The 20,876-nt window shown below is 52.8% G+C and overlaps 1 protein-coding gene across 4 annotated transcripts in view; it reads right to left on the minus strand.

Moving 5' to 3' along the window:
• TTC28 (tetratricopeptide repeat domain 28) overlaps nucleotides 1–20,876 on the minus strand; it is a 738,720-nt gene that overhangs the window by 33,026 nt on the left and 684,818 nt on the right. For all 4 annotated transcript variants that reach the window (XM_032138048.2, XM_058430991.1, XM_058430992.1 and 1 more), the window contains one exon: nucleotides 5,619–5,763. In XM_032138048.2, the coding sequence (XP_031993939.1) occupies nucleotides 5,619–5,763 (145 nt within the window). The remainder of the gene's footprint in view (nucleotides 1–5,618; nucleotides 5,764–20,876) is intronic.

Consider the following 20,876-nt stretch of genomic DNA (forward strand, 5'->3'; position numbering starts at 1 on the left):
TAGAGCAAGTCCAAACTCCAAGGATCCTGAAAGATCCCCAAATCTGGACCTTTGAAGAGTAACTTGACCAAACGTAAGGTATTCCTTAAATCTGGTTCCTTGATTATAGCAGCTGCTAGCTCTGGACGAAGGACCCAACTGAAAACTGAGGGGTGATTTGGGATCTGAGTGCACGAGTGGCTTTGCCAACAGCAGCCCTGCAGAGCCCTGCCACAAGTTTGCTGCTGAGGGAGGGACGCTGGAGAGAACTCTGAGGCAGCCTTGTGCCTTGAGGTGGTGGGGACAGGACTGGCCCAGATCAGTCCAGGGCAAGAAGCAGGGAAGTCCAGGTCAGAGACATGAGTTACTATCCTTCACTCTAATTTGATTAAAAACTAATGCCACAGACACAAACAGGTCCCAGTAGTCCCTTTCATGCTAAACACTTGCAACTTTTCTTTAGTGACATTTTCTCCTTTGGGGACTACACAGGATCTGACTTAATGTTTGATGATGGCTCATGTGCAAATGCAACCGGGCCCTCCTCAAAGATAAGCAGACGTGCTCACCCCATCCTGACAGCAAAGGACAGCGTGGTTCCAGGAAAGAGCCACGACAGTGTTTCCCTTAGGCCAAATTAAATCACATACTGGCATAAGGCCTATGGTAAAATATTATTCTGTTCCACTTTTCATACTGTCTGACCTAGTCTCTTAGCAATAGGACTGTGGCTAAACAAAGGCAGTTGTTCAAATAATTATATGCCCCATGTGAAGAGGCTAATCGTTTTAGTCTTGAAGTGTCAGTGATTCACAATCTTGGACTTTTGGCTTTGATGTGTATTCTCACTGAAAATGTGGAGAAGGGTCTGGCTCTGCCTGGCAGCTGACAGCGGCAGCTCTGGAGCCGGCTGGCGGTGTTATATCGCCCTCTTGTGGCCTCCGGAGCAGTGGGTGGGTGATTGCAGCCAGAAGCGGGAGAATGATCCAGGCCTCCCCCTCCACCTGGGCAGCGCAGGTGACGGGTGCCAGACCCTCCCGAGATGACGGGGTCACTGAGGCTGACCTGCCACAATTTGGCATGGCCCACTGGCCTCGGGTACTGGCCTCCATCACCACCATTAGCAGTCTGTGAGTGACCAGACATGAGAACACAGGCCCCTGGCCCAGATTTTCACCTGTCTTCCCCAGGTTTAGGACAGTGTGTGCCTGGCACAAGTCAGTAAATATCTGTTGAATGAATGGATAAAACTGGGGATGGAGAGGACTCCTAATTAGACTCCAACTTTTCAGTTAAGTGTTTTTACTGATACACAATGGATCATTTTAGTTAGCTAAGGAACAGTGCTTGCTCTGATGATTTACTTTAATACTTTTAAAAAGGTTTCACTGTCTCATTTAAAGCAGCCAAACTCCTTCCCGTGTTCAAATACCTGACTCACAAAAGATTGTATTTGTAGATATCAGGAACTAAGGATGTGCTTTCCAACTGCATGCCTCACCTCAAGATAAGACTGCAGCCTGCGGGTGGGTTCAGGGGCCCCTTCACATTCTCCACACAACCAGCTCTGAAGGGCAGCAAAAGCACAGGGTGCTGCTGGCAGCATTTCATTTTTTAAAATACTGGTGACAGGGCTTTTTGCTTTTCCTAGTGTATAAAGGCATCATTCTGATCATTGTTCTAACTTGTTTGAGGCTTACGTCCATAATCTTCCCCCTTCCTAGCACCCCTACAGGAAAATTAGGTTGTCCTGAAGCCAGCTACCACTAATCCTGATAGCATCTTTTTATTCTTTAAGTCATGGGAAAGTCCGCAGCGAGAAAAACTCTAAAACACATGGCACAACTTTTATACACTCAGAGGACCCCTCTCCAGGATGACCTGTGATGCTGGGGAAGCACTAGGATGGGTCAAGGAAGGGCCGCCTCCTGCCCTCCACCTCTTCGTGGCCTCCACCAAGCCGATTTCTGCCTCAAGTACAGAGCCCCCACAATAGTCACTGCCTTCACCTGGCTCAGCGTGGACACCTCGGCCAGTGAAACCATGCTCAGGGGTGGGGCCTGCAGGCATGTCGACTGGAGCATGCCCCCACCCTGAAATCACAGTGCTGGCTGGCAGAGGCAGGGGGCTCACTAGATTCAAAGCTCCTCGAGAACAGGCCCAGCCCCTTCCTTCTGCTTCATCCTCTTGGGAAAGCCCCCAGGTTCAACCCAAGAGCAGCCATGAAAAGCCTATTGGCTGATTTCTAAGTTGGTTCTTCTGCTTTCTATGCCAAACTAGACCCAAAATGCAATGCCGCTTTGGACCCCATACCATTCCAGAAACTTTACTGACCGCCAACGTGTACCAGGCCCTGTGACAGCTGCTGGGGACACAGAGATGAGGGGCAGTCCTTGCCTTCAGGGACTGTAGGGTGGGCAGCAAGCACAGAGCTAAGTCCTGAGTCCAATCAGGCACAGTTGCCTCTCTGTAGCCCTGGGGGATTATTCCAGGACACCCCTCAGATACCAAAATCCTCAGATGCTTAAGTCCTTGGTATAAAATGACATGGTGTTTCCATTAACCTTCATACATCCTCCTGTATACTTTAAATCTTCTGTAGATTATTTATAATCTAGATTACCTAACAGAAGGCCTACATGTCACTTCATTTTTACGGACTCACTGTAGTAGTCAGCATGTAGCAAATTCAAGTTTTGCTTTTCATAACTTCGGGGAATTAAAAAACATATATTTTCGCTGGGCATGGTGGTTCACGCCCGTAATGCCAACACTTTGGGAAGCCAAAGCAGATGGATCGCCTGAGCCCAGGAGTTTGAAACTAGCCTGGGCAACATGGTGAAACCCTGTCCCTACAAAAAATATAAAAATTAGCTGGGCATGGTGGTGCACACCTGTCGTCCCAGCTACTCAGGAGGCTGAGGTCAGGGGAGTGCTTGAGCCTGGGAGGTTGAGGCTGCAGTGAGCTATGATCACTGCCACTGCATTCAAGCCTGGGGACAGAGCAAGACTCTGTCTTAAAAATATATATGTATTTTTTCAATCCATGGTTGAATCCATAGATGAGGAACCCATGGATATGGAGGGCTGATTGTCTCAGGTACCATAAAAAACATCCAGGTATGCAAGGGGCCCAGTGGTGGGGAGGGGAATGAAGGGGTCCAGGAAGGTAAGGAGAAGAGGCCAGGAAGGTTTCAAAGAGGAGGTGACACCTCAGCTGGGCCAGAGAGATGAGAGAAGCCTGCCAGCCCCAGACGACCTGAGCCTCATGGGGGCAGAAGTGGCAGTCACAGCCAGTCTCCATCTTTGCCCTCAGCTCCCCTCCTGGTCCCCAAACACCAATGCAACATTAATGGAACACGTAATCTGGGGACCTGAATGCAAAAGGAGAAATGCAAAGGGAGACAGGCAAAGGCCTCAGAAGGCTCAAGTGGGTAAAGAATGGAGACTCCATTTCCCAGGGATCCCCAGGGAGCGGGGATCCCTGGGAAATGCAGGCCTCAGGGCGAGCAGGAGGGAAGGCTGGTAGTAAGTCACTGAAATGGTTTGCATGACAGTCAATAGCAGTAAAGAAAACTTGGAAAAGCAAGGGAGCTAGGTTTATATTTCTTCCTCCAAGGTATGGCACATAAATCAGGGTAAGTGATTATGGTATCTGAGAAGCTTTAAGCTGGAGAATTCCCTGCAGTTTTGGTCATCTCATTAAAAGGAGGACACAGGAGAGGGTCATAATCCTAAGAAGGGAAGGACAACCGAGCATGTGCAAGGACTGCAAGAATGTGCATGCAAGGATGTGATCGGATCCGGGAGGCCCAGGAGCACAGGGAAGGCTTGAAGGGACAGTGGCAGTGACCTGGCACTCGGAAGAGGTATCTGGGCACAAGAAGCCACTGCTCACCAGGCACACATTCACTGCCGCTGCTGTCTCAGGGGCTTTATGCACCTTTATGTTTTTTTTTTGAGACACGGTTCAGTTCTGTCACCCAGGCTGGAGTGCAGTGGTACGATCATGGCTCATTGCAACCTCGATCTCCCAGGCTTAAGCGATCCTCCTGTCTCAGACTCCCGAGTAGCTGGGACTATAGGTGTGCACCATCACGCCTGGCTAATTTTTGTATTTTTTGTAGAGATGAGGTCTCGCTATGTTGCCCAGGCTAGTCTCGAACTCCTGGGCTCAAGTGATCCGCCCGGCTCGGCCTCCCAAAGTGCTGGGATTACCGTCAAGAGCCACTGTGCCTGGCCAGGTGCTTTACACATTTGTCTAACCTGCTCTAACCTGTTGCATTGGGTGTTATCATCCTCATTTTCTAATGAGGAAACAGATACTCTAGGAGGGGAAGCAGCTTTGCCATTGTCACCCAGCCAGAAAAGGGCAGCGCCAGATGCAAATCCAGCTCTGCTGGTTCCCAAAGGCTCTGTGCTTTCCACCACACCCTGTCTCCCCAAGCCAGAGAACATCCAGAGGGCACTGGCGGGTAGTGCAGCCTCCTGACAAATATTAGGCAAGACACATCCTTGGAAGGCCAGGCAGGGAAGGGTATAGGCATTTTCTGGAGACAAAGAAATCACTGTGCAGATATGGTTTCCCAGGGATACATTTCACCTCCGTCATTTGGCTGGAGCAGAAGAGAGAGCTGCTGAAGGCCACTCCAACAGCTGTGAGACAAATCTCCCACCTGGCTGCAGACTGCTGGGAAGAAGAGGCCATGCAGCCTGGCTAATAGCAGCCTGCTCGCCTGCTGCAGGCTCCCTAGGCTTTCCTAACAGTCTATGCAAAGGCATCTGATGGGCTCACCACTGGGATTTGCAAAGATCCTGAGCCCTCCAGCACTCTCTGCTCAGTCAGACGGCTGTGTTTGAATTAAAAAGTGACGTGCAAAGACCAGGGCAGGTGAATACACACCACAGAAAACCTGTCTGCGGCAGATTATGCAAGGGTGTCTTTAACATTAGACTCTATGGTGGAGTCAGTGATTCCCAAAAATATCTGAGGCTGAGGGAAAGAGGGAGGTGGGAATTGATTCTCTGAGACTCCATCTCACCAGAAAGCATAGCCCTGGCTTGAAGTTGCTCTGACAAGATTCTAGGATGAGAGGTGGGGAGGAGGGGAAGCATTCATTCCCAGTAGGGTGTGGGCGCAAGGTGCAAAGAAGCCCTCTGGGAAGGGCACAGCCATGGCCAAATGGCCACATCCCCGAGGCATCTGCTAGGTGGGAAAGGGCAGCCTCAGCCTTACACTGATGCACGGCCCCTACTGACAACTGCTTAGATGTGCACCTGCACCTCCCTGAGCCGCACCATCACTCTGTTGGACAGGCTGGGAAGGGAGCATCATTTCATTTTGTACATGAGGTCACTGAGGCTGAATGTACCCGGCTTGTAGGGAGCAGAGCTAGGGCTTGAACCCAAATTTGCAACTTGAAGCTCAAGACCTCATCCACTACCAACCAACCAAGTCTGTGCTCCACCTTATTTTTCAAATGCTCACTGAGAAGCTGGACAGAGTGGACTTGGGTTCTGGAAAGCCTCCGGTTGTTTCGGGAGCCCATTTTGGTGTCTAAGAGGGATACATGTGGGCACTGACTGGTAAGCGATGTGTTCTGACGCGGAGGAGCCTCGTGCCCCCAGGAGGTGCTTACCCCTTCCATGGGCGCGATGAGCAGGTCATACAGGGCACGGAGAGGGGGCTTGGCGAACGAGCTCTGCCTCCTGGGAAGAGAGGAGGTCCCGTCCTGGGTCGGTGACACAGTGTTACTGAACAGGCTCGTCATGCTCTGGCAGCTCCTGGGGAGAGAAGGGCCGAGGGATCAATCAGGGCCACTCAGACAGGCAAAGACTCACCCTGGCCCTCCCAGCCATGCCCCTGTATGGAAGGTAGGCTGAGGCTTCACAGCAGCACCCCCGCCAGCCTCCCTCCCAGCTCTGTTCCCTTCTCTTCCCTTTCAGGTAATTTTCACACTACAGTGAGCACTGTCAGAAACCACAGGGTAAACCAGCTGCACACAACAGCTTACATTTCTATGGAGTTTTTCTACATAATCAAATGTCCCTAAGTGCTGTTCAAAGGATTTAATTACATCCTGTGTGGAGCAATTGTGTGCAGGCAAACGTGAGGACCATTAGGAATCAGCGACAGCCACCAAGCTGATGAGGACAGTGCCCCAATGCCAATTAATGTACCACGTGGGGGCTGCAGACAGGACAAAGAGCATGTCGGCCCCCACCTTGGGCTCAGAGCAACTGCTGAGCACCCACCTGAGCCCCAGCACAGGCTCTGTGGCAAGGCAGTAGAAACCCCTGGCCCCATGGCCTCATTGGGAAGATGCTATGACCAGGAGCAGCTGCAGAGTGGGTCTGTTTGAGTATGGCTGTGTAGTTTTGTTTCGCTTTTAAATTTCTGTTACAATGTTTCCAGGCATAGTTTTATTAATACGGAAGCATTTTTAACCCCAAGGACCCCAAGCTTCATACTTCCCACGTGGGATGACAGCATTCACTGATTCATTCGTTCACTAATTCATTTGGAAAATTTTCCACAAGCGCTGTCTGTCTGCCAGACACTGGCATAGTCTCTGGGAACCTACAGAGGACAAAATGCACAAGTGAGCAGAAGAGGTACAGGGAGGGGAAACGAGTCCGTTTCCAATGCAGCAACAAGGCTGCCCACGCGCATCCTCTCAGCACCTGCCCTATGGCCTGGCCACTGTGGCCGCAGCACAGCCATCAGTGACATTCTGTGCCTGACTATTGGACAGTGATTTTTTTTTTTTTTTTTTTGAAACAGACAAGGTCTCATCCTTCCTGTAGGAGATAGCTTTTTAAAAAAAAAAAAAAAAAAAGACAAGGTGTTGCTCTGTGACCTAGGCTGGAGTGCAGTGGTGCAAACATAGCTCACTGCAGCCTCAACCTCCTGGGCCCAAGTGCTCCTCCTACCTCAGCCTCCTGAGGAGTTGGGTCCACAGTTATGTACCACAACACCTAGCTAATTTGTAAATTTTTTTTTTGTAGAGATGGGGTCTCACTGTGTTACCCAGGCTGGTCTTGAACTCCTGGGCTCAAGCAATCCTCCCACCTTGGCCTCCTAAAGTGTTGGGATTACAGACGTGAGACACCACACCCCACCATCAGTGATCTCTTAACCTCGATTCAGACACTGTGCATAGTTTAAGAGTTTCTGCTACATATTCTACGATCTTTAAGGGCAAAGACCATGCCTTAAACCAGACACACTGCTGAGGTTCAGTAGGTATTCTGGCTACTGGCAGTGACAGCAACTAGATTGTTGCCCAAGAAAAACACAGAAGGCTGCTCCTCTCTGCTGGTCCAGGTCAGGAGCTGTGACATCAAAATAAATTATTTGAAAGATTCAGTGATGTGTTTTCCAGGTAAGGTTTCTACCCCTAGCTCTCTCCCACTCCTCCCAGTGATCTTGGCAATGCACCACTTGACCTAAATTCTAGGGTCGTGCCAAGCCAAGCTCTCAGCACCCTCAGCCCCCAGCCTGGTGCCTGTGAGAGAAAAGCAGAGCAGCAGGACTTGGAGGGCCAGGGAGCCCACTCACGTCCGCTCCCTGGCCTCACTCACTCTGGAAACGTGTAATTACAAGTGACGAGGGCTGCAGCATGTCTTTGCCATCAGAGCCAGTGAAGCACAGATAACCCTGGAGTGACACTCAGAGGCTCACTTAATTCCACAGAATACACTGCAAAGAGCAATTCTCCCCTCAAGGAGAGATTACCAAATTGCTCTCCCCAGGAGACGCTTTGGCATGACACGCGGTGTCTGTCACGGCACTGTTGGTTACCATACACACGTGTTCTCAGCAGACAGGGAGCACGGCCCCGAAGAGCCTAGGCTGCCATCCAGAGAGCAGACGGGCAGCAGCAGGAGCACTAGGTACCCTCTTCCTGTGTACCTCAAGTTTCACAATCTAGATGATGGCCTGGACTGTGGGCTCATGTACCCCCAACTTGAGGTGCCTGAGTCTGATCAGTCCAGCTGGGGGAGACCAGGGGGAGTGCCATGTCCCCAGACAGTGCTGTGGCCCAAGGTCCTCAAGATGACTGATGGGGACACTCCACAAACCTCAAGGGCCTTCGGCTTTGATCTAAAAAGGCTCCTACTAGAGAAAGAGACCCCAGCTCTAGGGAGTTCTCAGGATAGCCCCAGCTGTCTAGGGAGACCCAGGAATTCCTTCAGCTGCTCCAAAGCTTGGCTACTTACTCCAACAAATCAGAACCAAACACCCGGCCCATCTGACCCCTCCCTGAGGAGCACAAGATGTCAGATTGGGAAGTCCCTGGAGATCTGGGCAGGGCCCCCCTACTGGCAATGCTGAACTACACAAGGAAGTGCCAGGGAAAGGCTGGAGTCTGACGCCGGCCAGCAATTCAAAAGAGGAAAATGTCTGGAAGAAGTGGTGGACAGACCTGCTGAGCTCGAATCCCAGCCTTGGGCACTACTTCATGCCCTGCAATCGGGGTAGTGTCACCTAGGGGAAGGGAGTGTGGGGCCTGGAGAGGATAGCTGCAGCGCGTGGAGAGCCAGGCAAGGATTGGGCATGTGAGCTAGAGACAGGCCCGGGGCGGGAGGGCAGAGACCGGGCTGTGGATTCCAGGCCCTAAGTGCTAATGGCGGTGGTATCTTTTTATTAAAAATGCCATGAATGCCAGAGGCATCTAAGGGGCCCGATGGCGCTAACCCATCCCACGTGTGTCACTGCCCATGATGTGCCAGGCACCATGGGTGCCACCCAGGCCACGGACCTTTGCCTTGGGTTCCAATGGAGGTGGGGCAGCACCGGGGACAAGTCCCTGACTCTCACTGCTGGTCGGCTGATCTGAGGAAAGGCTCTTTGGGACAGCACCATTTGATCTGGGCTACAAGGGATGATTTGGTGGTATCCTGCCTGGACAAAGTGGAGGAGGTCATTCCAACAGAGGAACAACATAGGGAAATAGAGACTGGCGTAGCTGGGGCAGTGAGTGTGAGGAGTCATGTGGACAGAGGGCTGGGGATGCAGGCTGAAGAAAGTGGGCCAGATGGGCTTGGGCAGAGGCTCTGGGGTTATCTATGGGGAGAAGCAGTACCTCTTACCTCTTTAAACAACCAGGCTTGCCTGATCAAGAACTTCCTCTCCCCAGGCTACCAGTTGTTTCCTAGGGGATGAGCATAAGGAGGCCACCTGTGTCGACACCCCTCTCCTGAGAACATTCCCCCCCATCCCCAGGGCTGTGTTGCAGAGTAGCCATGATCAGACCATATGCCACCCTCACCCTGAGCTAACTTCAGTTGGGAAGCCAGTCTGGAATCTTTGACCAGGGCTAGGAAACACGCAGCCATTCAAGGCACCTGTCTGATCTGGGAATATTTCCTGGAAGACCCTCTCTAGGAATCTGGGTATGTGCCCAGGCAGTGCAGATTCTTTAAGAACCAGAGATTAATGGGGTGGCCAGGGCACCCAAGCTCCATGAAGGCTCTGCCTCTGAGTCTCAGCTGGACACCCCCTGCCCAAAAGTTGACCTTGTCCTGCTCTCTCCAGGCCGCCAAGCCCACCTGTGCCCCATTGGCACTTGCTGGCCTCCGCCCCCTAGATGCCACATCAAGTGCTGGCTCTCAGCCTCCCACCTTGGCCTTCTGGCAACCTGGCAGCTCACAGACCAACTATCTCTGGAGCAACAGTTCCTAGGCACTGACCCTAGCCAGCCTAGTCTGGGTGGGCCCAGCAGGACCTGGCCACGGGGCCCCTTGCACTCAGGCAGGCGGTCCTTTGAGAATACTCCTCTCATCTGTGCTGCTGTTCAGTGTGTGTGTGTCGGGGGGGAACCTGTCCCTAGAGAGATCCTTTTCAAAATAAAAACAAAAGCCTAGAAATAGTCAGTTGGTAATTATGAAACAACAAACCAAAAAACCAACCAACCTGAAACCGTGATTTGAGGTCAAAGTAAATCCATCAAGACTTTCTCCCTGAGCAGGAAGCATCTGTGGCTTGCCGTCTGGCCCCGCAGCAGCAGCCTTTGCAGGCCTGCATCTGCTGGGCCCAGTGCTGCCTTCCTGCCCACACCTCTTCCTTAGTAGCTCTTCAGGCAGCAGCTGCCTCTGGTTTCTCCACGCTAGTGGCCCTGGTCCACCTTGACAGCAGCCACGTGTGGCTGGTCCCCACTGGGGAACTGCCCTGGGAGTGATAGGCTCAGGGGCAGAGAACGGGAGTCGGGGGCCGGGAGGATGGCAGGCAGGAAACCAAGGCCAAGAGCTACTGATGGTCCCTTGAACCCTGGGAGCCCTCCGCCAGAGGTGCGCATGGTAGGAGGGTGTCAGGCTGGGACTCAGAGGACAGGATGTGGCAGGTCACAGCCCCTCTCTGGTTGCATGAGCGGACCCGAGGTTTCCTTGCCTCCACCATCATTAGTGCTGCTGCTGCCTTGTGCAGACTGCTGGGAGCTGGTAAGGATGAGCTCCCTTTCACATGTAGTTTCTGTTCTCACTGCAACAGTTAAAGCAGCCTACTGCAGCTATCTTACTGGGATACCTCTGCCTAGAGATCTGCATAAAGATATATTCCCAACAGATCAAAACAGCAAAGCAGTCAGCTCCTTAGCCCTGCACCTTACTGTTCACAGCTGGGAGTGGACCACCAGTTTGCCTAGACATGTCATCAAAGAGCTGTGACTCTGGCAAGGAATGTCACTTTCTACTTCCCTCTTTTCCTTGCTGGTAAAATAAAGGGTTGGGCTAAAGTTCTTGTAGGGCCTCTTCTAGGGGTTTTTTTTTATTTTAATTTTTTTTTTTTAACTGATGATCAATCCAACTGGAACTTCTGGTTTTAGAAAATGAAAAATCTCCTCTATCTAGGCAAGCCCTCAACCCCTCTGCTGAACCTCAGCCCTTCCCGTGTCTCCTCTGTGTGGGCATCAGGCATGGGACAATTAGGGTGCAGGCTCAGCTTTCTGGTGTTGTAATCTGCCCAGAAGAACTGGCACTGCTGATACATGTCCTTGTGGTGGCATGGTTTTGGGCCTCAGAGTCACAGCTGGCTGGCAGCAGGCACCCTGGGCTCTGAGCCCCAGGTGGCAGAATGCTCACAGCGGCTAACAGGTGTGCACTGGAGTGTGAGGGATGACCTGCTCTCTGCCATCCTCCTTCCTGCACTGTCACAACAACCTAGTCCTTCACTGCTTCGTAGAAGAACGGCCACAGAGGGCTGGGGGCTCCCCAGGGCAGCACTTTAGAGTATATACAGTATTGCTCTGATCTCCACAGGCCTTTCACCCTGGCTGACTTCTCTTTGCCTCAGCTCTCTGGGCTCTGGAGAACAGTGCTTTTCGCTTGCTAGAATGGGAGCTTTGAAAGGGGTGGAAACATGCTTCCCACGCGGCAGGAGCATCAGCCGCGGCAGGGGCTATGCTGCCCATTTAGGAATTAAGGCAGCCCAGAGAAGAGCACACATGCACCCCTCTGCCGGCACAGCCAGGCCTGCCACGGCAGCCTCACTGGCTCAGGGCCTATGAGGTCACTCTTCCTCTTCAGACGAGGAACCAAGGACCAGAGAGAGAAAGAGACCTGCACAAAGCCACCAGGGTGGCAGGGCATCAGGCCTTCCACTTGGCAGGATAGGGGCTTTTGCTGTGCCCTCCTCAGGCTTGAGCCAGAGCCCTTTTCTTAGCCTTCACTGAGGGAGAGTCAAGCCCCTGTTTCTTCATCTGCTGACCCCATGTAGACGCTTCTCTGCCAAGGAGGCAGTGCTGTGGTCTTCATGTGGGAGACCTGATTCCTCAATGCCAGACTGCTGCAGAAATGCTGCCTTGGAAGCCAGGTGAGTGTCTGTGTCCCTAAAGGTGGTGTGACGGTGGGTGGCCCCTCCTGGGGGCTGTGGCTCTGGGCTTCACAGCTGCACCACCCCGGGCCTCCAGCAGGTGGCACTGGCTCACTTTTCTCACAGCCTGTCCCGTGGCTGCAGGGACCCAGTTGGACTGACAGCCTAGCTCTCAGCAGAGGATCTTCTCACCTCACATTGTCTTTATTAGTTTATTCTTCAGATGACGTTTATTAACCTACTTCGGGAACATTTTCATTTTCTCCAAAGCACAAAGTCTGTGTGGTGGCGGGAAAAGGAGAGGGCCCAGCATGCATGCAGAGAGAGGTGAGGCCACAGAGGGTCTGTGAAGAGCAGCCAAGGGACGGAGGGGTCAGGGGCGTGGCTCATGTCTCTGGAATGATGACAAACGCCAGCTGGGCTGGGCTGCCCTCACTGCTCGTGAATCTCCCCTTCAGGGAGGATGAAGGGCTCTATTCCTGAGGCAGGAGGAAGCCAGCGCACTGCTCACACTCCTTTGGGCAGTCTGTGCTGCAGCAGTGCCCGCGAGTGAGTATGAGCCTGCCCAGGTGTGCAGCTGCTCCCTGGCTTCCCACCCACACTCGGCTTAAAGAGGGGAGTTAATTCACGGTGCAGACAGCAGCCTGGGCAATCCCCCTCCCCCAACACACACACATACACACACACGCACACACACACAGCTTTCTCAGGCTCTCACACTCTGAGGTGGAGAGTGAAATGCACCCACTCTGCTTCGGCCAAACAAGCTCTTTCAGGCAGCTGGGACCGGACAGACCTCCCTGTGGAGTCTGCCCGCCCTGCCTTGTGCGAGGCAGGCTCTCACCTCAACCCACTCTGCTCTGTCACCCCTCACCTGGCTTCCAAGGCAGCATTTCTGCAGCAGTCTGGCATTGAGGAATCAGGTCTCCCACATGAAGACCACAGCACTGCCTCCTTGGCAGAGAAGCGTCTACATGGGGTCAGCAGATGAAGAAACAGGGGCTTGACTCTCCCTCAGTGAAGGCTAAGAAAAGGGCTCTGGCTCAAGCCTGAAGATGACCAGGATGGCGGGGGCCCACCTAGCCCTAGGATTCTGGCCCTCCTGTCTCTGCAGTAGGGCTGACCAGATGGCTGGGAAGAGGGAACAAGCATGCTAGAGCTTAGTGCACTCTCAAAGAACCTCACTGGCTGGCTGGGGCTGTCTGCTCCACACACATCGACCCAGAGGCAGCCACTACTGTGGGGGGCAGCGCTGTGAGACTGCCTGGGAAGGGGCAGCTAGGAAGGGTGCCACCTGAGGAACGCATGAAGGGGCGACCCGAGGGAAGGCTTTGCCCCTCATGGCACCAAAGAGAAAGGTGGTGCTCATTCACCCATTCAGCACGGGTTAAGTGCCTCCTTGGTGGCCCTGGGTGAGCTGCAGGAGGGGGAATTCAGTGAACAGGGAGATTTGGTCCTTGCCCTCCTGGAGTTCACAATTTGATGAGGACCAAACAAGGCCCGATAGCAGCTGTGTACAGGTGTGCTCACATGTGTGCGTCTGATCTTAACGCTTGAACACAGGTGGCAGAACGAGGCCTCTGGGAGTGTCTTCCTTTCTGCCTCTTCCCTGTGTCCCGCCCTCCTGCTCCTCTGGGGCTTAATTCCTCACCAGGCACTTGGTTCCTTCATGGTCTGTCTAGACAAAGGGCCAGGAACGCTCACCCCAGGGTACATCTAGCCATGACATCTTTAGGATGGCCGGAAGGGAGGGGTGAGAAGGGAACTAAACTGATATGGGGCATCTTCTAGAGTATGGACATGGAATCTCAGGGCCAGGTGGGTCCCTGCCATCTTCTGGGCTGTGACGTAAGTACACCACTCGCATGCTCTTCCAGCCCTCAGCCCCGTTCACTGTTACTAACGAGTAAACAAAGATGCAAGGTTAAACATCTCCTCTAAGGCAGCGACATCAGGGGCAAGGCCCCACCACTCCACGCAGTCAGGCAGCAGAAAGCCTGTGGCCTGAGGGGGGGCCCTCTGCTCTCTGGGGAGCCGAAGGCCTGGTGCCGTGTGGCATCAGGCCCTGAACCCTCATCTGCCTCATCTGGTTTGTGCCCTCTATCCCAGAAAGGCAGACACTGCACAGAGCACCAGTCCAGGGGCCATTTGTGAAGACTGTCTCCAGGTCAGAGTTCTGCAGGGGTCAGGGAGGGTCCTCGGTGGTGGCGGCTCATTCGAGGTGTGGCTGCCATTTCTCAGCCCTGTCATTTCTCTTCTGATCAGACACATGGTCCTCACCTTCTCAGGATGTCTTTATTGCGCATGTTCACCTGCCATGCCCCTCTGTGCTGCTCTGTGGTCAGGCTGCCCTGGGGGGAATCCTGCCTCTGCCCCTCACTCACTCACCTGCTCACACTCACTCAGGTGAGCCCCTCAACCCCTCTGGGCTGCAGCTTCCTGCCTCACAGGCAAGGACTACACCTGGCAGACCGTGAGTGTAGCTCCTGCTCTGCTGGGATCAAGCTACCTGGAAAATCCTTTGGCTCCTTCCTCTCTCAACTGAGCCCTAACCAGGATGCTCCCAAATCCCCCCTGGGGCTCTCAACTGAGCTGCATCTTCTGAGGTAGCTGGCCTGAGATTTGAACCTGAGTTTTAAGATATTAATGGAAAAATTAATTGGCAAATACATTATATTCAAGTAACCAGAGTTGCCTCAATTCAATTAAAAAACAGGATTCTGAAACCATTCAGTGACTTCCCTCCATGAACATCCTCACACGAAAGGCTGTCTCCTCTGGGAGGTGAACCTGGTGAACACTGCATTTTAAGTACTTATGCAATAAGCTGCGGGCACTTCTACCTATTCGCCTCCTTAATTGCCATGTGCCTGGCTGCTCCTCCAGAGAAGAGCCACAAGGCTGGGCAGGCGCAGGCAGGGACCCTGGCTCTTCAAGCAGTGCCTGGCTCCTCTCAAGCCCAGGAATGAGTCTGGAGCTGCATATGGCTTCTCTCCCCTTGCTCTTGGACTCTCTTGGGCATGTTGGGTCCATGGTAGGTTCCCTGCCTGGGCTAAGGGTTGTGGCACATGCCTCCATCAAGAGGGTCTGCACCTGCCCACCTGCAGGAGCCACGGCAGCAGTTGGTGGTGCCTGGCCTCTGCCCACTCTGGGCATTGTGCTGTGGCCATCTGCTCTTTACTGTAATGAGTATGAGGCTCTAGGGCCAAGCCTGGAGATGCTCACCTTAAAAGAACCTGATGCCCAGGCCAGCCTTGCACAGGCTTTTCCTGCTGACCCCATTCAGACATCAGAACAAAGGCCCGAGCCAGGCAGTCATTGGGGTGGGCTTCTCAAGTGCTCAGGGATGGAGAGAAGAAGACAACCTTGTGTGTGGTAGCCTGCCCAGCTGATGCATGTCCAGCAACACAGCAAAACCCCCTTCCAAAGGACTTTGCACTTTCAAGCAATTTGTGGGTCCAAGCCTGTCCCTGAAAACAAACTTGTGGGGTCGAATTCACTTGTTCACAGAGAACCTCCAGAGCTGGATTAGTCAGAGTTGTCTGAAGACAGAATGCGCTGCCTCAGGAGGTAGTAAGCTCCCTGTCACGGGAGGAATTCAGGCGAAAGATGGTGATCACTTGGCAAGGGAGTTAGATGGATGAGGGCCTGTGGGGCCGGAGCACTGTCTTTGGAGTCTGGCAGACCTGGCTTCTAATGCTGGCTCTGTCATTTTCTAGCTGTGAGACCCTGGGCAACTGACTTAAACTCTCTAAGCCTTGGTGTCATCATAGTACCCCTCATGGTTGCTGTAGGGATTGACTAAGATAACACATGTAAAGCACTTAGTACAGTGCTGAGTGCTGGGAAGTAATCAGCAGATGCGCACTGCTGTCATTATCATCTTTGTTGTTGTTGTTGTTATGGTTACTTAATTCCCTCCCTTCCTCCTTTCCTCCCTTCCTCCCTTGCTCCTTCCCTCCCTCCCTTCCTTCCTTCCTCCCTCCCTTCCTTCCGTGCCTGTGCCTACTTAACACACGGCACCCTGCTAGGCTCCTTGGGGGATACAGAGATAAATCAGAAGTGACTGAGCCTTGGGCGACTGCACAGCCTGGGAGGGGAGAGGGCGTGGACACAGGTGACAAATGCAAGTTGCCAGGTTGTGGCTCCCTACCTGCAGATAAAGCACCAGGAATTTTTAGAGAAGGGAGAAATGTTTCCAGTAGGGGCAATCCAAGATGGGTTTGTGAAAGACGCTGTGTTTGAGACAGTGCCTCAGGGCAACGCCCTCTTTGGCCATGTCCCCATACCCAAGTGAAGACCCTGAGATGTGAATGGGCAGGTCTGGGGTTCCTCTGGGTTAGGACAGAGGGTGGGGGGGGAAATGGAACAGGAAATGGGAAGAATGGCAGGGTAGGACTGTGAAGTACTCAGATGCCAAGCTTCACACTTCCACCCAACCCCACTGGAGCTCCTGTGACTCCTGTCAAGAGAGGGACACAAACAAAACTGTGCCCCAGCCAGAGGGGGGACAGTGATGACTGTCAGCCTGTCCCAGGTGGGTGGTAATGGGATCAGTGTGAGGGACAAAGTCATATCCAGTGAGGGGCAGATTTCACTTCTGCCACTGACAAGCGGGCAGACTTGGGGCAATTCACCTTGCTGAGCACCAGCAACCATTTGAGGCTGTTGATAGGCATCAAGACAGTCAGGGACGGGACAGGGGTTCCTGCCCAAAGCCTGGTGACTGGAACCAACAGCTGCAGCAGCTGTTGGCAGGGAAGATCCTTGCCCAGAATAGTCACAGCGAGGTGAGTATGGGTGGATGGCAGCCATGGCATGCTCTACATGCCCACATTTAATGTGGCACAGATGACCTGGAGGTCAGAGATGGAGAGAACACTCAGCTCCTTATTGGGGCCAGAAGCCAAAGAGGCGCCAACAAGGAGCAGGGGACAGAGATGCAGGACCCCAGCCAGAAAGCTGGGTATGCAATCTTGGGGGTTCAAAGCCAGGGCTATAGCTGTAGCTGACGGCAGATTGGGTCATCACTCTGCATTTATTCAAGGTGTTTCCAGTGGCCCTGAGAGAGGTTGTAGCAGGAAGAAGCATCAATCTATCAGTTTCTTGGTGGAGATTTGATCTTTTGGATCTTTTGAGTGGTTGATTCACCCCTCAGAAAAGAGGCTTTGGTGCCATAGAAACCTCAGACTCAAGGTGGGGAGAGAAAGAAACTACTTACTACACAGCAGGATTGATCTAGTCATCATTACCCTTATTGCATCCTCGTAACTATCGGTAAGCAAACGTAAAAGGCTCAAGGTCACCTTAAAAAAGGGCAGAGCCAGGTTTCAAATCAAGGTCTGGCTGGCCCCAGAGCCCAAGATTTCTCCTCTGCACTGTGTGCCTCACCACAGACAAAGGCCTAGACCTAGGGAGACAGTGATCAGCAGATGGCCTGCCTACACTGGGCTTTTGCAGCACTGCTGCAGCACGCCTCTGTACGGCCCTAAAGCAGGGTGGCCCACATGTATGTTCATAAAGAACCACAGCCTGGCCAGACACGGACAGTCATAAGGATCCCAGCATTTTGGGAGGCCAAGGTGAGAGGATCACTTGAGCCAACCTGGGCCACATAGCAACACCCTTTCGCTACAAAAAAATAATTTTAAAAAATTAGCTGGGTGAGGTGGTGTGCACCTGTGGTCCCTGCTACTCAGGAGGCTGAGGCAGGAGGATCGCTTGAGCCCAGGAGTTTGAGGCTGGAGTTAGTTATGATGGCACCACTATAACCCAGCCTGGGTGACAGAGTGTGACTCTGTCTCTAAACAAAAAAAGAACTACAACTACACATCCATGCAGACGCACACACAGCAGGACACACGTGTGCCAGGTCTCAGCTTACTTGCCAGGCTGGCCTCGTGGAGATGGCTCTCCTCTCCAGTCACTGCTCTCCACTGTCCTGCTGACACTTTCTTCCCCGCGCCTTTAGGAAGTCCTCCTGTGTATTACAGTCACTGCATTCCCTCCCACCTCCACTGCAGGCCAGGCTTTCATGCATGGATTTGGAGGGCAGGGCAGGCTCTGGGAGCACTACTGCCTCTCCACTTTCAGGGCCTGACCCTCAGGTGTTGAGGGCAGAGGGGGAAGGGGGCAGGGAAAAGCTCTGCAGGGTTTCCTCTGCACCCCTCAACGTGGCAACAGCTCTGGCTCCCCCAGAACCCCTCCACTCTGCCACTGATTGCACACTCCATAATGTGTGGCTGAGGTCCCTGCCCAGCAGACAGCCTTCTGGGTGGGGAACCAGTAAGGTGCTGGGCCCATGTGACCCACCCAGCGGGACACACACACACACCTGTGCCACGTTAAATGTGGGCACGCTGAGCACTGTGGCCGGCCCACTCCCACCTAGCATCCTCCCTACTTTCTTTTCTCCCTGTTCTATAGTCATGGAGGCTGGGCCCATGGGATGGAGAGGCCTCTTTCCCCATCTAGCAGGACCCCAGTTTTTGCTGGTGATTCTCTGGAAGGACCCCCAACCAAGCTGAGGTTCTCTCTTGCTGATTCCTCATCCAGTCCTCTATGACAGACCAGAAGTGTGCCGCAGGGCACTGGAGGGAAGTTGCAGAGACCTGAGGGTGGGCTCTGGCCCTGTTGTGCACCTCTCTTTAGAAAAAGGAGACTTACTTCTTTGTCCTCTGTTTTGGCTCTAGTAACTGCTCTCTGAATAATAAGAAAGTCCCTTTCCACATTGTGTCACACACAGATATAACATGGAAAATTAAAGACCTAGGATGCTTGTTGCACCAATACTGGCTTACAGAAGTCAGGAAACTTCTCTGGGATACTGGCCCTAAATGACTCTGGATGGGTGCACCTTACTTAATACCAAGGCACTCTCTGTAGTCCAGGATCCAGGATGCAGTCAAAAGCCTGTCCTGTTCTTCCTTCTCTTTTCTACAGCAAATGTGATCTGCTGACTGACCCAGGTCCAGTCACATACACACATACCATATATACACACCACACACAAACACACACATACAAATACAACCCTGCACATACAAATACATACGTACATTCCCACAGAATCTCTCCCGACACACACACAGACACTTACATGCATGTGCTGGCCTACCAGTCCTCAGCGTCACTCCCAAAAGTAGGGCTGCTGCTCTGCCCTCTGGGGCTCACACCAAGGTCAGGGTGCTAGCCAAGAGAAGGATCTTTGTTTTTCATTCAATAGCAGTGCCTACCCTGGGTTCAAAATGCAAATGTGTTTTCTGCCAATAGGCAAGAAGAAAAATAGTGACTGCAGAGACCTCAAAAATGACAGCAGAACAAACAGCACTTCCTGAAGTGGCAAGGGAGAAAAACCTAAAGCCAACTCTCACTTGACTCGCATTAGCTACAGAGGCCTCATTGCCAAATCAGTCCAGCAAACCACCCAGGAACAAAGGGGCCAAGGAATCCATAAAATCACTGAGCTAGAGAGCCCCTGGTGAGGGGAGCCCTTACTGCTCCAGCACACAAGGCCCTACACACATGGCTGCTTCCACATCACCTCTGTTGGCTCCAGGGTATGAGCACTCTGCAAATGCTAGCCACTACCAGCAATCCGCAGAAAAGCCACTTCCAGTCGCTCTGTTCAGTCACAAGCCAGTGCACTCTTAGCCCAGATCCCTGGCCATACATGGGACAGAGTGGGAGGCCTGGGACCCCACAGCAGGGCAGGGACAGGCTGGCAGGGAAGCTTTGAGGGATGTTTTGGCACCTGTTCACGGGCAGATCTCCCTCCTCTCTGGCCTATGTGTGCTCAGCTATAAGATGTGAGGCTGCACTGAAAGTTTTCCAGGGAAGTTTGCACTGTTCTAACAGGGATACCTTTGCCTCCGTGGTTCCCTCAGCTGTAGCTCCACTCTCTTGTGGATGAAGGCCAGAATCCCCCTTCCTGGCTTCTGAGAGAGGCACCAGAGAACACGCAGTGTTGCAAACTTTCCTGGGCCTTAAGGGCTTACCACATTGAAGCGAGAAGAATGCCGGCTATTTCCCTCATCCAAAGGGTCAGGGTTGGAAGAGTCTGCAGAGACCCCTTCAATTCCTTTGCTTTTCTGAGGGTGGGACTGGGTTGGGTCAGACCTTGCCAAGGGAGCTGGGTGCAAGCTCCGAGGCTGTGGGCCTTGCTGCTCCCCACTCAGTCCCCAGGGCTGGGCACAATACTCAGCCTGGCTGGGGACGGAGATTGTGTTGTATAAGTGAACCAACAAATTAATCTATAGCATTGTGCTCACTGGAGCCATTGCAGGGCTGCTCAGAAGGACAGAAACCATCTTTCCAAAATGAGCACTCCACCATTCAAAATGCACACCACCCCAAGCCCAGGGTTGATAAGCTAGGACCCTAGATATACCTGGCTTGACCCTTTTCTTCCATAGTGCTGAGGTCCTGGGGGAACTGGTTTCTGACTGCTGGAGTGCCTGCATCCAGGTCACCATGGATGCCTGACCGTCTGCTTTGGCAGCTCTCTCACGTGAAGGACTTGAGGTAGGAAGGGAAGAAGGATGGGGGAGGCTACAACCCAAGATGGCCAACAGCTGCTGCATAGGCACACCGACGTCTCATCCCTTCCAAAGTTTCTCCACCCACGTTAAGAATTTAAGTTTAGCACTATTCTTCCCACTTTACTCAAAACAACAGAAACCCACCAGTTGTTCAGCGCCTTCCACACATTAAGTCAGTCAGTGTGTTATTTATACACTGGCTCCTTTATTCCCACATTACAGGAACCCTGCAGGGTAAGAAGCCATCCCCATTTCACAGATGACGAGACTGAGGCTGACAGAAGTGAAACTGCCTCCCTAGTGTCCTACAGCTCGTGAGTGGCAAGGCCAGAGGCTGCACTCTGAGCTCTTCACATTCTAGTTTATCACCACAGCTTGCATCACCTGGCAGAGGTAAGTGTCACCTGCCTTCACTGGCTGAGAAGTTGGTAGAGCAAGAACATGTGTCCAGGCCCAATCCCAGGCCTCCGCAAACCTGGTTGCATCCCTACATGAAACCAAAAGCCATGAGGGACACCTGTGAAGGTGGCTGGGAAGAAGGAACT

Source organism: Hylobates moloch, unplaced genomic scaffold (genome assembly GCF_009828535.3).
Source record: "Hylobates moloch isolate HMO894 unplaced genomic scaffold, HMol_V3 SCAFFOLD_19, whole genome shotgun sequence".
NCBI classification, from domain to species: domain Eukaryota; kingdom Metazoa; phylum Chordata; class Mammalia; order Primates; family Hylobatidae; genus Hylobates; species Hylobates moloch.